At 41.3% G+C, this 13,048-nt stretch overlaps 1 protein-coding gene across 1 annotated transcript; it reads left to right on the top strand.

Moving 5' to 3' along the window:
• The first annotated feature begins 139 nt into the window (after nt 1-139).
• On the top strand, nt 140-10,366 carry LOC108771758 (uncharacterized). Its single transcript, XM_018537121.1, has 9 exons — nt 140-680; nt 1,910-1,998; nt 2,202-2,366; nt 2,468-2,584; nt 2,673-3,011; nt 3,095-3,657; nt 3,738-3,883; nt 3,993-5,365; nt 5,712-10,366. Exons 1-9 carry the CDS (start codon nt 653-655, stop codon nt 9,666-9,668), a joined length of 6,777 nt encoding a protein of 2,258 aa, XP_018392623.1. The 5' UTR covers nt 140-652; the 3' UTR covers nt 9,669-10,366.
• Nucleotides 10,367-13,048: the final 2,682 nt, after the last annotated feature.

Below are 13,048 nucleotides of genomic sequence, written 5' to 3'. Positions count from 1 at the left end.
CACCCTCCTCCCTCCTCCCCCCCTGCGACGGAGGAAACCCGTGTACGGGTCAACCCGACGACGGTACGCGGTCCCCGGTGCAAGTCCGGAGAGCGCTCTGCGTCGCTCCGACCGCCTCCGTAGTACCGAGATCCTCTCTGCGAGCCACTCTTCGCCTGTTCGCGCGCGCGCGCGCGCGCGCCTACCGGGACCACCGCACCACCGGGTGTCGTTCACCGCTGGCTGATGTGCGTCCCGATGCTTTAGAGATACGGGCACTCCGCACGCGTTACACACGTACGCATATACATATATACGTGTTATACATATATATATATATATCTACGTACAATATATATATATACACGGCCGGGCGGCGGAAGTGTTTTGCTCGATCCTTCTTCGTCTCGCGCGCGCAGTCTGTGCGCTGTACGGATTAACACGGGGCCTTTAGATCGCCCCGCTGTCGGCGACGCTCGATCTCATTGGCGATCTCCCGCCGAGTTGTCGGGTACGGCCCATCGAGAGAAGCGAACCCGCGCTCGTGTCGTCGCAGACCGGAGACACCTCCCTGACACTTGGACGCCGAGCCCGCCGAGCCACCATCGAGCTCCCGTCCGTGTCCCGCCCTGGACACGCTGATTCGCCCGATTCGCCCGCCACACGACGGGTTATGTTTCCCACCTTCATCGGGATCCTAGGTGAGTCCGTCGTCGGCGCCGGTCGTCCCGCCGGATGGCACGCGTGACGAATTGCCGGCCGATGTCTATCTGTATCTATATTGTTCCTTTTTGCGACGCTGTAAGCGATATACTAGAAATAATTGTGTGTGGCAGCGGGTATATAGAGACGAGACTCCTGACTTTCAAGCTACGCGATATTCTCCTGTTTAACCCGTTACTAGATCTTGAATGTTTTCGAGTCGAGAAGAAAGTTGATTGAACGATATACATTTGTTAATTGTTACTAAATCTACATATAATGTTTGTTTTAGAAATTTGCATGAATTTATTTCTCTATTGTGAAACATATTTCAACAGATTATATATTTTTTTTTATTACGGAGTTTATCCTGTTATAAAATCTTGAATGTGTTTCAAGTCGAAGGGAGTTGATTGAACGTTGATGTACATTTGTGATTGTCACTGAATCTGTGTATATAATATTCAATCCTGAAATTTGCATGAATTAATTTCTTTACTCAAACATGTTTCAGAGGACTTTGTATTTTTTTGTTGTTGTGGAGTATTGGTGTGTAATTACACTATGTTTAAAATTGTAAAAGTCATTGTTCCATTTAAGTAATTAAATCGTTTATCGTGTGTCTTTTATTGTGTCTTCGATCGGAATTAATGAAGTGAGTTAAGGTGGATTTGCAAAGTGGAATGGTGTATTGATTGTCATGAATAGGCGATTGTGTTTTGATAAGTTAAATCAAGTCCAGGGGTATTTTTCGCAAATTTATATATTTAAGTGTAGAAAGATAAAAGTAATTATTGATTGTATTTAAGAAATTTGAAGACAGACAGTATTCTTGAAAAGAATTGTTTTGTATTTAATAACCATCTCTCAGTTTATATTTTTAAACATACCATTTATTTTTTGGTTTATATAAAAAAAGATGGTATCAAAGAGTTGTATTTCAATTCAAAGAATGTTTTTATTAAATGTAATGTAAAATGTTTAATGAGAGAATACAAATATTTTGGAAACGAAACTTTTTTTCAATATATTCTAATGGAAAGTATATAGAATTAAGATTTATTGCTAATTAGAGTATAGTATTTTTTTTTTTTTTTTTTTCCAAATAATTTTAGTTAAGATTCCAAATAGTTTCGTCTAAGAAATGGATACAATTACAATTACATTCATTTCAAATAGACAGCAGGATTAAGATCAAGGAACTTTTAACTGTTCCTTTATTTTTTAGACATTCAATCGTGGTGGGAGGTGCCAAGTATAGCACACTTTTGCTCATTATTTAGAGCTGCCTTCAATCTTCTGGATTTTGATATTGAGGTATCTAATCAAATGCTAACTCTCTTATGAGTAAGCAGCGTATGTAAAGCCCATTAGTACCGCTTCAGCATTTAGGCAGCGAAACAGCTGTCACGCTTCAGCTTTAATCTTATTATTTATTTGCTTATACATCATTTTGTTCTCTCTTCACTATGAATGAACTATATGCAAAATGTGTTCCAATGTTAACGTCAAAATTGTAGGATTTGGAAGAAGCTTTATTGACGGACGGAGGTACCGAAGGACGACTGCTTCAAGAACTGATAGTAAAGTTACTGGAGGGTTGCTTGCCAAATGACACTCGCAATGACATCTCTACTTTTAATTATCAGATGTTTCTGCGTAGACTTTTCCGCAAAAAATGTCAAGTATGTATTAATCTCAGTGTTGGATCTTGCAACGTAAAATTGTTAGTTTCTTTGATCTATTGATAGTAAAATGTAACTAAAACGTTTATTCATTTGCACAGGAATACAAATGTGAAAATCCTTTCAACACAGACGTAGACTTTGAATTGTTACCGCTTCGTCAAAAGGTAGAAATACTACGTGCCCTCTGTGACTTCAGGCTCGACGCCGAAGACGTAGTACGTAATAGATTATTGCAAATTATAATAATTTTACATATGCATCTTTTAAACGATTATTTGTAATCAAATGTAAAATTAATATCAGGAGCAGTCGTTGAGCAACTTGGACTCGGATAGCCTGCGAGTCGAACCTTTGGGACATGATCGTAAGAATTCTGCCTACTGGTACTTCTACGGCACTCGACTGTACCGGGAGGATTACATTGATACTTCTAACAGTGCCTCACACAAACAGAAAAGTAAGCCAAGGGATAAAAAGCGTAAAAAACGACGGAACAGAGTGGCGAAGGAGGAACAGGAAGAGGAAGAGAAGGAGGAAGCTAGTTTAATAAATAGCGGCAACGACGGACGAGAGAGCGTTTGGCAAGTCGTTTGTTTTACCCAACAAGATTGGAGCAGATTGGTTGAAAAATTTCGTGATTCGGTAATAATTATTCCTCTGTGCTATTAAAAGCTATGAATTATTGCAAAATTTGAAATAAAATTATTATATGTTTTGTATTTTAGGAATACGACACCGAACGCAAACTTTATCGTACTTTATCCGAAGACTTTATGCCGGAAATACCAAAATTGTTCGATTTAAAAGAGAAACAGCAACGGCGTAAGCTATTACAACGTAATAGCTCGCGAGTGCTTCGTAGCCAAGAACCTGCTACACAGATGGATGCAGTCATGGTCAGATCCAAGATCAGGACTAAAACAACCAAAGGGACTAAAAAAGGGACGCAAGCTTCAAAATCTTATATTAAGGAGGAGACTTCTCCGCCGTTACCGACGCCACCGGTTCAGAAAAAAGGACGGCAAACAAACAATTCTTTGGCCTCGGCTGTTGGTCAGATTGTAATTCATACTAGGGATGAAGTAGAAGACTTAGAAAAGAAGAAGGGTGTCGGTAATCATGGCGATGGTAATTACGTATCTCATAATTATGGCTACAAATATGGCTATTCCTTCGGTATCGAGGAGGAGGAGCGTTGTGTCGGCATGCACAAAGTTCTTGAAAGTGTCAAAGATCACGTGGATGCCTGGCCATTCATTGAGCCCGTGGATGAGGATTATGCGCCAAGGTACAATTTCACTTAAACAATTTCGTGATTAATATTCGTATTTAACATTAAATTTTGAATAATGTGAATAATTTTTATAGGTATTATAGTGTGGTGCGCAGGCCAATGGATCTTAAAACTATGGAAGAGAAACTGGAAAATGGCTCGTATAAAAATTTAAATCAGTTTAAACGCGATTTTCGGCTTATTGTTGACAATTGTAGGCAATACAATGGCTCAGATAATGGTTTGTGATGCTTTCATCCAGTTTTTAAATTTTTTGTATCACTAGTGCTTCATTATGTATGTTATTATATGTCGGTAAAAAATCTTACAATATATTTTATATATTCCAGAATACACGGATATGGCGATTAATCTTAAGGAAGCCTTTGACAAAGCCGTAAGTCGATATTTAGAGTCAGAGACATCCAGTGACGAAGACGCTACATCTCCTCGGTCACTGGCCGGATCGCCTACATCTTTATCATATCCTTCACGTCATTTACCTTCTTCGCAACATAACGCACGTAAACGTTCGAAAAAATCAACAAAAAAGTCCAAATCATATAAACCTGAGAGTAAAACAAAGTCTAAGAATAACGAAAAAGTAGACGAAGATGAAAAGAGAAATAAAAGTATTAAAGTTGCGAAAAAGAAAAGGGGAAAGAAAAAAGGTAAAAAAGTAAAAGAGGAAGAATTGGACGAGGATGAGGAGGAACAGGAGGATCAGGAAAATGAAGATGCAATATCTGAAACTAGTATCGTAACGTCAAAGAGAAGAAAAAACGTTGATGTAAATAGTTTACTTAAAACCAAAAAACAATCTAAGGAATCTGAAGGATTGAAAACATCTAATAAAAAGGCGAGCAAAGAACGACATCAATCGAAAAAAGATTCGGAAATTGTACGATCTGCCAAAGAAATGAAAGAAAACAAAAAGCGGAAGGAGGATTTCGAGGAAGATTACGAACCTCCAGTAATTGCGAGAAGTAAAAGTAGAAAGATAGAAAAGAAAGAACTTGAAGAAATTGCAATATTGACAGACAATACTAAGAAGAGCAAATTAAAAAAGATCGAAGTGGAAGAAAGTGACACAGTATTTGAAGAGGATAAAAAACAATCTTCCTATGTCAAAACGAAAAAGAATCGTAAGAAAGAAAAGTCGAATTTAAAGACTATAACCAAGTCTGATGAAAAATCCGACAAGAGTTATATAAAGCAAAAAAATAAGAAATCAAAACAAAAGGAAGAATTAAAAAATGGAGAGTTAAAGAGTCAAACAGATTCCAAAGATGTAGAATTAGAAAGTGCTTTAGATTCCAAACATACTCACATCTCTAAGAAGCTCTCCACGTTAATTGGTAATAAAGATGTAGACTCGCTCGATAGTTTAAAGGATAAGATAAGCGATAGAAGACGGGAAGAAAAGTTAAAAAACGAAAAAGAAAAACAGAGGAAAGCGGGGAAAAGTGACACTCACGGTGTCCATTCCAAAAAAGTGCCTTCAAACAGTAGTACTTTTCACGACAATGATAAAGACAGTGCAAAGCGATCAAAGTCGAAGAAAAGTACGAAGGAAGATAAGACGGATGATACAATTAAGAAACATGATCCGGAAATCAGTGAAAGTAAGAAAAGCACTCATGCTAAACATACCAAAGGACTGGGAGCAGAAGAAAACGCTACGATTCAAGCATTAAATCAAGCGACGGAGAAAACACTTCATGTAAGCTCACAAGATATTGTCTTTGAGATTAATTTGAGATTTTTATTAGAATATACATACACATATAAGACATAAATTTTAAAATTTTTTTAAATTTAATAAAATCTATTTTTGAAAAAAGTAACACATGTTTAAAGGTAAACTAATAGTTAAAAATTTTTAACTCTATGCAAAGACTATTTTTAATTTATATATCGATAGTTCTGCATATATCATCAAATATTAATAAATTACACTGTATCAACAAGGTACTTCTGAAATTAGTATGCTTAATTCGGAAATTTACATTTTATTTTGATATTTATATTCTGTGAGTTATACTGATTTGATCTATTATATGCGATAGGACATTAACAAGTGGCTTGACGACGCGCCCAGACTTTCGGGCTTTTCTTCCGGTAGTGATTCGCCAGTGCTTCATACCTCTTCGATTGAATCCAGTCGATCAGGATCCAAAGTCGAGGCTGCGCGAAAAAGACCAAGCTCTATCAAAATATTTGGTCCTCATGGACCGAGTCGACCGAAGAAGATACAGCGTACAATCGATCGTTTGCAACCTGGCAAAAGTAAGGGAAATTTACTTCTGAAGAAACCGCTTAATGTGCCCAGCGCTAACGCCAGTGATGCCGCGAATTACTCTAACAGTGATAACGATCAATCGAATAAGGATAACGATGAAGAGCCGAAGCTCAGTTTAGGTACTGTGTTGAAAAACGTAGATTCCATCCAATTAATCTGCAAGAGTTTAGTATCGTCACCTAATCCTAATTTGTCGAACGACGAGGAAGAGGACCACTCTTTTACCACAACTCAAATGGCTGTTAAAGAAGAAAAAAGTGCTAAAGAAGCTACGAAGCTATCGAGCACAGTAGAGGAGAAAGAGGCAGTTCGATCTGGTACGGATGAAGCGCAGAAACCGAAATCTGCCACACCAAATTTGAGTGCCTGGATCAAAGCCTTTGGAGCGCCAAAATCAAAAAAGAAGGACGAGGAAGCGGAAGAGGCTGCAATGATAAAAAAAGATGGGGATTCGCAGGAAGCATTTTGCGGCAGGCAACGACGACTGAGCACCGGTGGTAGCAGTGTCAGTGAATCGGTATCTAGTTTCTCTCAGGAATCTCCACCGGCGCTACGCGCGGCTCATTCCCCGCAGTGCCAGCCCGTGATAACTCAAACTGAACCAATAAGAGGTGCGGGATTTTATCAGGATGCACTGTCGGCTGGGAGCAGTCCCTACAACAGTCCCTATTACGCGACCCCACCAAGATACAGCGCGCAATTGCCACCCACTCCATCACCGCAAAACCATCCGTTGTCCCCGGCCTATCCATCTTACGAGCAACCACCATCTGTCTATCCTCAGGTACACACGCAGCCGCCATATCAATCGCCGTATCAGAAATCGTCGCCCCAAGATAACGCTGAGGCATATCCGCAAATGTCTCCGCAACGTTTCCCGCAACAGTTACCAGCCAGCAATCAGAATCAATCACCCGTTTATCCCCAACACTCCCCGCAAGCGATACAGCCAGTTTATCCTCAACCGTCGCCTCAAACACCACCGTCGAATTATTCACAACCCTCGCCGCAACAACCAGCTACCCCGAATTACTCGCAACCATCTCCACAACAGAATGCGGTCGCCAATTATTCTCAGCCTTCTCCCCAGGCGGTCACAAATTATCCGCAAGCTTCTCCACAACAGCAGCACTCCCCCTACTCACAGTCGTCACCTCAAACACCGCCAAATTACTCGCAACCATCTCCGCAGCAGCACTCTCCATATGCGCAATCCTCGCCTCAACAACCTGCTGGTTATGGTCGTTTGTCGCCGCAACCACCGCCTGCGAATTACTCCCAATCTTCGCCTCAACCACCCAACGCGTACGCGCAGCCATCTCCTCAGCCGCCGAATTTCTCTCCGTCGTCACCACAAACGCACCCGGCTAACTATTCTCAGCCATCGCCGCAACCTCCAAATTCGTATCCGGCTCCGCAACACGATCGGAATTACTCGCAATCATCGCACCAGCAAATTCAGACTTTTCCCCAGCATTCGCCGCAAGCATCATCTCCGTTCTCCGAACCGTCACCGCAGAACAGTCCATATTCCCAATCGTCGCCGCAATCGCTGACCAATTATCCGCAATCGTCTCCCCAGCAACCGGCAACGTACTCACATCCGCTACACTCGCCGCAGACACCGCCAAATTACTCGCAGCTTTCGCCACAACAGACATCCGGAACGGCAACAGCGACGGCGGCGGCGACAGCAGCAGCAGTGAATTATTCGCAACCATCGCCTCAGTCTCGCAATTATCCGCAATCCTCTCCTCAACAAAAACCTACGTGCAATATTGCACAACCACCACAACAATCACCTGGTTACCCTCAATCTTCTCCACAACAGACCGCCAATTACTCTCAGCTTCAGTCGTCGAAGAACTCGGAGGAGTACGCTGCTCAAGCTACGGTGCCACCTGCGAATTATCCTCAGGACTTCAAACAAAATCCCTCGTACATTCAACAATCACCTACGATATCGTCGTCTGTAAACGAAACTGAACACCGGACGGAATACCTAAAGTCTAACACCAATGAAAAACCTGCGACGAGCGATCAACAGAGAAATTTTCCCGTTCAATCGGAATCATTAAATTTGAATGCGAATCATCAGATCTATCAGTCGCCGAGTCAGTATCCTCCAACGTATCCAAACAGTTTTTCCAACGTCGAGTTGCAGAGATCTGCTTCGAGACACAGCAGTCAGCAACAGACACAGCAGCAACAACAATCGACACCACAGGAGTCGCGGACCGGTTTTACCGAGATACAACCACGCGGTTTCCTCGGCAAAGCACCGTCCGGTAGCAGTGATCAATTACCCACACCTGCATCAGATCAACCGCAGTTGTTGGCATTTCAACAGAACTTGACAACAGCCCACGAATCGCTCTATCCAAGTGGCTTCCAGCCATCCAGTTACTCGCTACCGCCGAACTCGAGGCCAGTGTATCCTAGTCCGCATTATTTCGACGCCGGTTCCAAGTCTGCTGGAGGTGGAGGAACGTCTGGTAGTCCCTCCAACAATCCTCCTCCGATGAAGAAACGTGCGTACGAGCCGCCTTCCAGCGAGTCCAACACGCGAGGTCTGCCACAAGAGAGCACAGTGACGCGTCCGAGTCAAGAGCAGTTTCCGAGTTTCGAGCCGATGATGACTCTTTCGCAACCAGAAGCCGTATCGGTCAGTCAGTTTGATGGCACGCCGTTCGTCGGTGGCTTGGCCGATTCTATGGCGACCAATTCGGCATATGCGCGGCTTAGCCTCGGTCTAGTAGGTCGGGCATCGAGTAAGGAGCAGCAGCAATTACTAACAATTCCACGACCACCACCTGGGACGAAGTCAGAGCATCTCGCCGCTTACGGTCGCAGTACCGCGCCCGCCGAGCTTGAACAGCTTAATCTGCTACAAAGCTTGCAGGCGGCTAAAAACAGCCAGGGTATTCTCGCTATATCGCGACGATCTGGTGAGAGCGATGTGCGAACGACTCCTATGAGCGCGATAACGCCCACCGTGACGCCGTCCAAGACGAAGAGGAGTCGGAAAAGCAAGCATCCGCAACAACAGGAACAACCGAGCGCAACAGTCGCGGCGACGACCGTAACGACGACCTCGGTCGTCGCAGCGGCCGCCGATCAGCAGCAAACTGCTGGAATGCCTGCTTTCCCGCAGTACGCGACCGCCTCCGCCGCGACTGCGGCCGATTCCATCAGCGCCTTGAAGACAGCTGCGGTGGCGGTACCGCCACCCGCAGGTAGTGCCTTCAACTTCGCCGCCTCCGCCAGCGGTGCGACCGCCGGCCATGCCCCGCCGTTCCCCTACGACAAGGAAGCTACCGCAGCGGCCGCGTTTGCCTTCCTAACCGATGAGTTTCGCAATCCGGGCAGTTACTACAACATGGCTCTGCGACAGCAGCAACAACAGCAGCAGCAGCAACAGTCGCAGCCGCCTATGGTACCGCCGACGGTGACCAATGCCTCCGGTCAGCCGACTGCCTGTAACAAACTCAGTAATCAACCACCACCGAGGAACTATCCGCCGCCTCATTCATTTCTTCACTCGGCCGCCGCAGCAGCTGCCGCCCAGAGATCAGCAGCGGCGGCGTATGTTCCGCCGGTCTCCGCTTACGTGACGCCACATGGGCCCAATCTAACGGTGGACCAGGCCGCCTATCAACAATATATCCATTCGCTCTACGCCCTCCAGCCACCACCACATCATCACCGACCATCCTGGCTTTAGCCACTAAGATCACTACAAAATCGGTCCGTGATTCGATGATGACAGATTACTCTTCTAACGGATTTTGAAATGTACCGCGATGAAGGGAGAGCGTTTGTTTGAGATCCAAAGGGATACCAAATATTAATCGAAAGTCTCTTGGCGAGCGCGCGAGAGAGCAGTGTATGCCCTTTTTATCTTATCTTGTCTGTTTTTTTTTTTTTTAAACTCACAAGGGACATCCTCCTCGCGACTTGTCTTTTCTATTGTTTTTTACGTAATTGACGTCGTATCCGTAAGGCTCTCTACGGAATTAGGTGAATAACCGTTTGTAGATTTCTTTGACTGCAGCTTCCTTTTTACGAGCAACCGTCGTAACTCGAGTAACTTTGACACTTTTACACCGTTCGTCGAAAGCGGAGAAGCTTAGCTTCAAATATGTACATAAAGGACAAGTCTACTTTCGATATAGGAATTTTTGATAGTTTTCTAAAACGAGATTAACCGGCAGGTTCAATAGCTCTAAGTCGAGATCGCTAGCGCCGAGAGTAAGTCGATTCACAAGTTGTCTATCAAAAGTTCCTCCGTGTGCAACGTCGGAAAAAACATATTCGCGAATAAATAACATAAATATACATTGCTCTTTCCAGCAAAACAATCATACAGTGAATTGTTTCATTTTTGTTTAACATGTTCCATGCTGCCATGAGTCACTGTTAACAGCAATTTGTTGAACTTTTTGTTCAGACAATATGAAGTATTTTCTTTAAAAACATCATGTGACTACACAATTAGGAAATAAAGGCTCTAATTGCTATATGACGAAATATAAAATAATTTCTGATACCATAAATGGATTTCCATAAATGGACATAATTATTATATATGAAATATTGATACAATTAGCCTTTTACTTTATAACTATTTTTAATTATTATAAAGTATTACAAAATATATTATTTTTAAAATAAATTAATAAACATAAAATGAGTCATATCGTGATGGTCGAATCACATTACAATTCGCGCAGCACGAATCATTGGCAAACAACAAGAATATTGAAAAGTATCTTCTTGATTTGTGGATTTATTTGTAGATTGCCAGGAAAGGCTTTGGGTGGCACACACTTAGAGACGTTTTCTTATTTTGATATAATAGATGTTTTATTTGGACTTGACTACAATGTCGCCCATACAGAAGAACGGTTCACGTAAGACTCCTAATGATTCACTGTTAGACAATGTCATCTGTAAGTCTTGCTGGAAAGTGCTCATTACATATTTGCGTGTATAATGTATACGTATAATATACATCGTGTGTTTTATGCACGATGTATCGCAATACACGTTATTCGCGAATGCGTTTTCATCTGATGTTTACCTCTACGTCGGCAAATGCACGCGCAAATGAATTTTGCACGTGTCCTCGTCGGTGTGTATGTGCGTGCGTGCGTATGCGTCGGGACACGGAATTATGCAATATGCAATTTTTACGTTTTTTGTTAATTAGCTGATTGACGGGCGTCCTCCCTCTCTGTAGCTCCGCCGTTCGGGTCCATAACTCGCCGAGTGTCGTCTAGCCGTCGGGTTTTCCGTTTGATTTTTCCGTTCGGTTCGGTAGCGAAGTAATCGTCAAACTCGTAGATGGGACTCCTGCAAAAAAAAAAAAGCCGAAGAGAATTTTTCTGTGTATAATAATTATCGAGCGCGCTCTGTTGCTAATGTACGTTATGTAGATTACTTAGCGTCGTAAGAAATAGCACGTAAGGGAGTTAGGCTTTCTTTGTATATATATAAAACACATATCTCGTGTAGAGGACGATGTGCTCGATCTTGATAGGATCTCTACGTAACGAGGGATCTGTGCAAAGAGATCCGGAAGGAAAATATAGTATCGGTCGTGTGACGAGCTAAATCTCGTGACGTGGAAGAGAGAGAGACGTGACTTTTCTGTTTCTTTTTTGTTGGAAGAGGCACATATAATAGTATAACGAGACATCAGCAGAAATATATGTGTATAAGCATACGCGGAAAAAAAAAAACAAAAGACGAAATATACCGTAATACGCCGCTATCGTTGTACACCCATTAAACTCATCTTTATCGTTGAGCTGAGTATCGTCAGGGGAAAAAGCGGTATTGAAACTTATAAATATATACATATATATTGTAAATGTATATTGTAAATGTATCTATGACAAATTAAAGCGCAGTTTGTTACAAAATCGTGGGGTTTATACTGTGATAACAGCTTATCTCCCAACGCGTTGAATTATCTCCTATATGAGGGTGATTCATTAATTCTCTGCGCATAAAATGCTCGTTGAATAGAAAAAGATTTATGTATATTGAAGCCTTCTTTCTCCTTATTATTACTTTACTTCGTCATTATTTTATTGTTTGTTATTGCTGACACTAGATTCTTATACATGTCTAATATTTTCTGTATTTAAATGAATACTCGTTCAGATTTCACAAGAGAAATTGTATCAAATGCTATTAAAAACAAAAGAGGTTCTTTTTCTTTATTACAATTTTTATGCCTTTTTTTTTTACCTTCGTTAAATCTGTTTATACTTGTGTACTTTTCACGTCTTCGTCGCCAATTCGAATGTGTATGTGCCTGTCTTATTTCAAATACACGAAGTGCAGCTGAAATACAAATCCAGTCGATAGTTGTAGAAAAAACAGCTTAGCAACTGTTGAAAGATTATTTAATATAATTAGTTTATATTTAGATCCAGTTTATAATGTAATAAGATCTGTATCTTCTTATTTGTTCTTATTATTTTCTCACAACATGACTAGCAATTTCTCTCATGACGAGATCATAATTCAAATTAAAGAATTTTACATCTTCCAAAGCTACTTTTTCCGCTCAACGCAGCCTGTGCTATATATGAATTTACTATGTACAAGGTTCATTAGAGAAGATAAAATTTTATTCTTTTATTGCTTTTCACTAATTCATTCATGTTTTCAGTTTTCATTATTGACTTAATCTATATGAATATACAGGATGTCCCAGAATGACCGCCAAATATTTCGTGTGCTGATTGAGCGGACTAAACTGAGTTGAAAAATCCACTTTGCAATTTTCATAATAGTTAACAAGATATTTATTATTAAAAATCACTGAATATATTTTTAATCTTTTTACTCAAATATTATCAACTTTATGGAAAAAAATAGCAAGAAACAAAAATATTTATTTTTTATTTATAGAACTATAAGAATTTTTTTCAGAAGATTTGTATCAACTTTTAGTACTGTTTTCTTATCAGCAACTATTTTTAACAACACAAAAAAATGCGATATAATAGAAAATTTTTTTAAAATTCTCAAAATTTTGTGAAAAAATATAAGCATTTGTGTGTTTAATTTTAATCGCTCATAACTCCG

This window comes from Cyphomyrmex costatus, unplaced genomic scaffold (genome assembly GCF_001594065.2).
Source record: "Cyphomyrmex costatus isolate MS0001 unplaced genomic scaffold, Ccosl1.0 scaffold164, whole genome shotgun sequence".
In the NCBI taxonomy this organism is placed as follows: domain Eukaryota; kingdom Metazoa; phylum Arthropoda; class Insecta; order Hymenoptera; family Formicidae; genus Cyphomyrmex; species Cyphomyrmex costatus.
The sequence above is the reverse complement of the archived record's forward strand: the minus strand, read 5'-3'. Positions and strand labels throughout refer to the sequence as shown.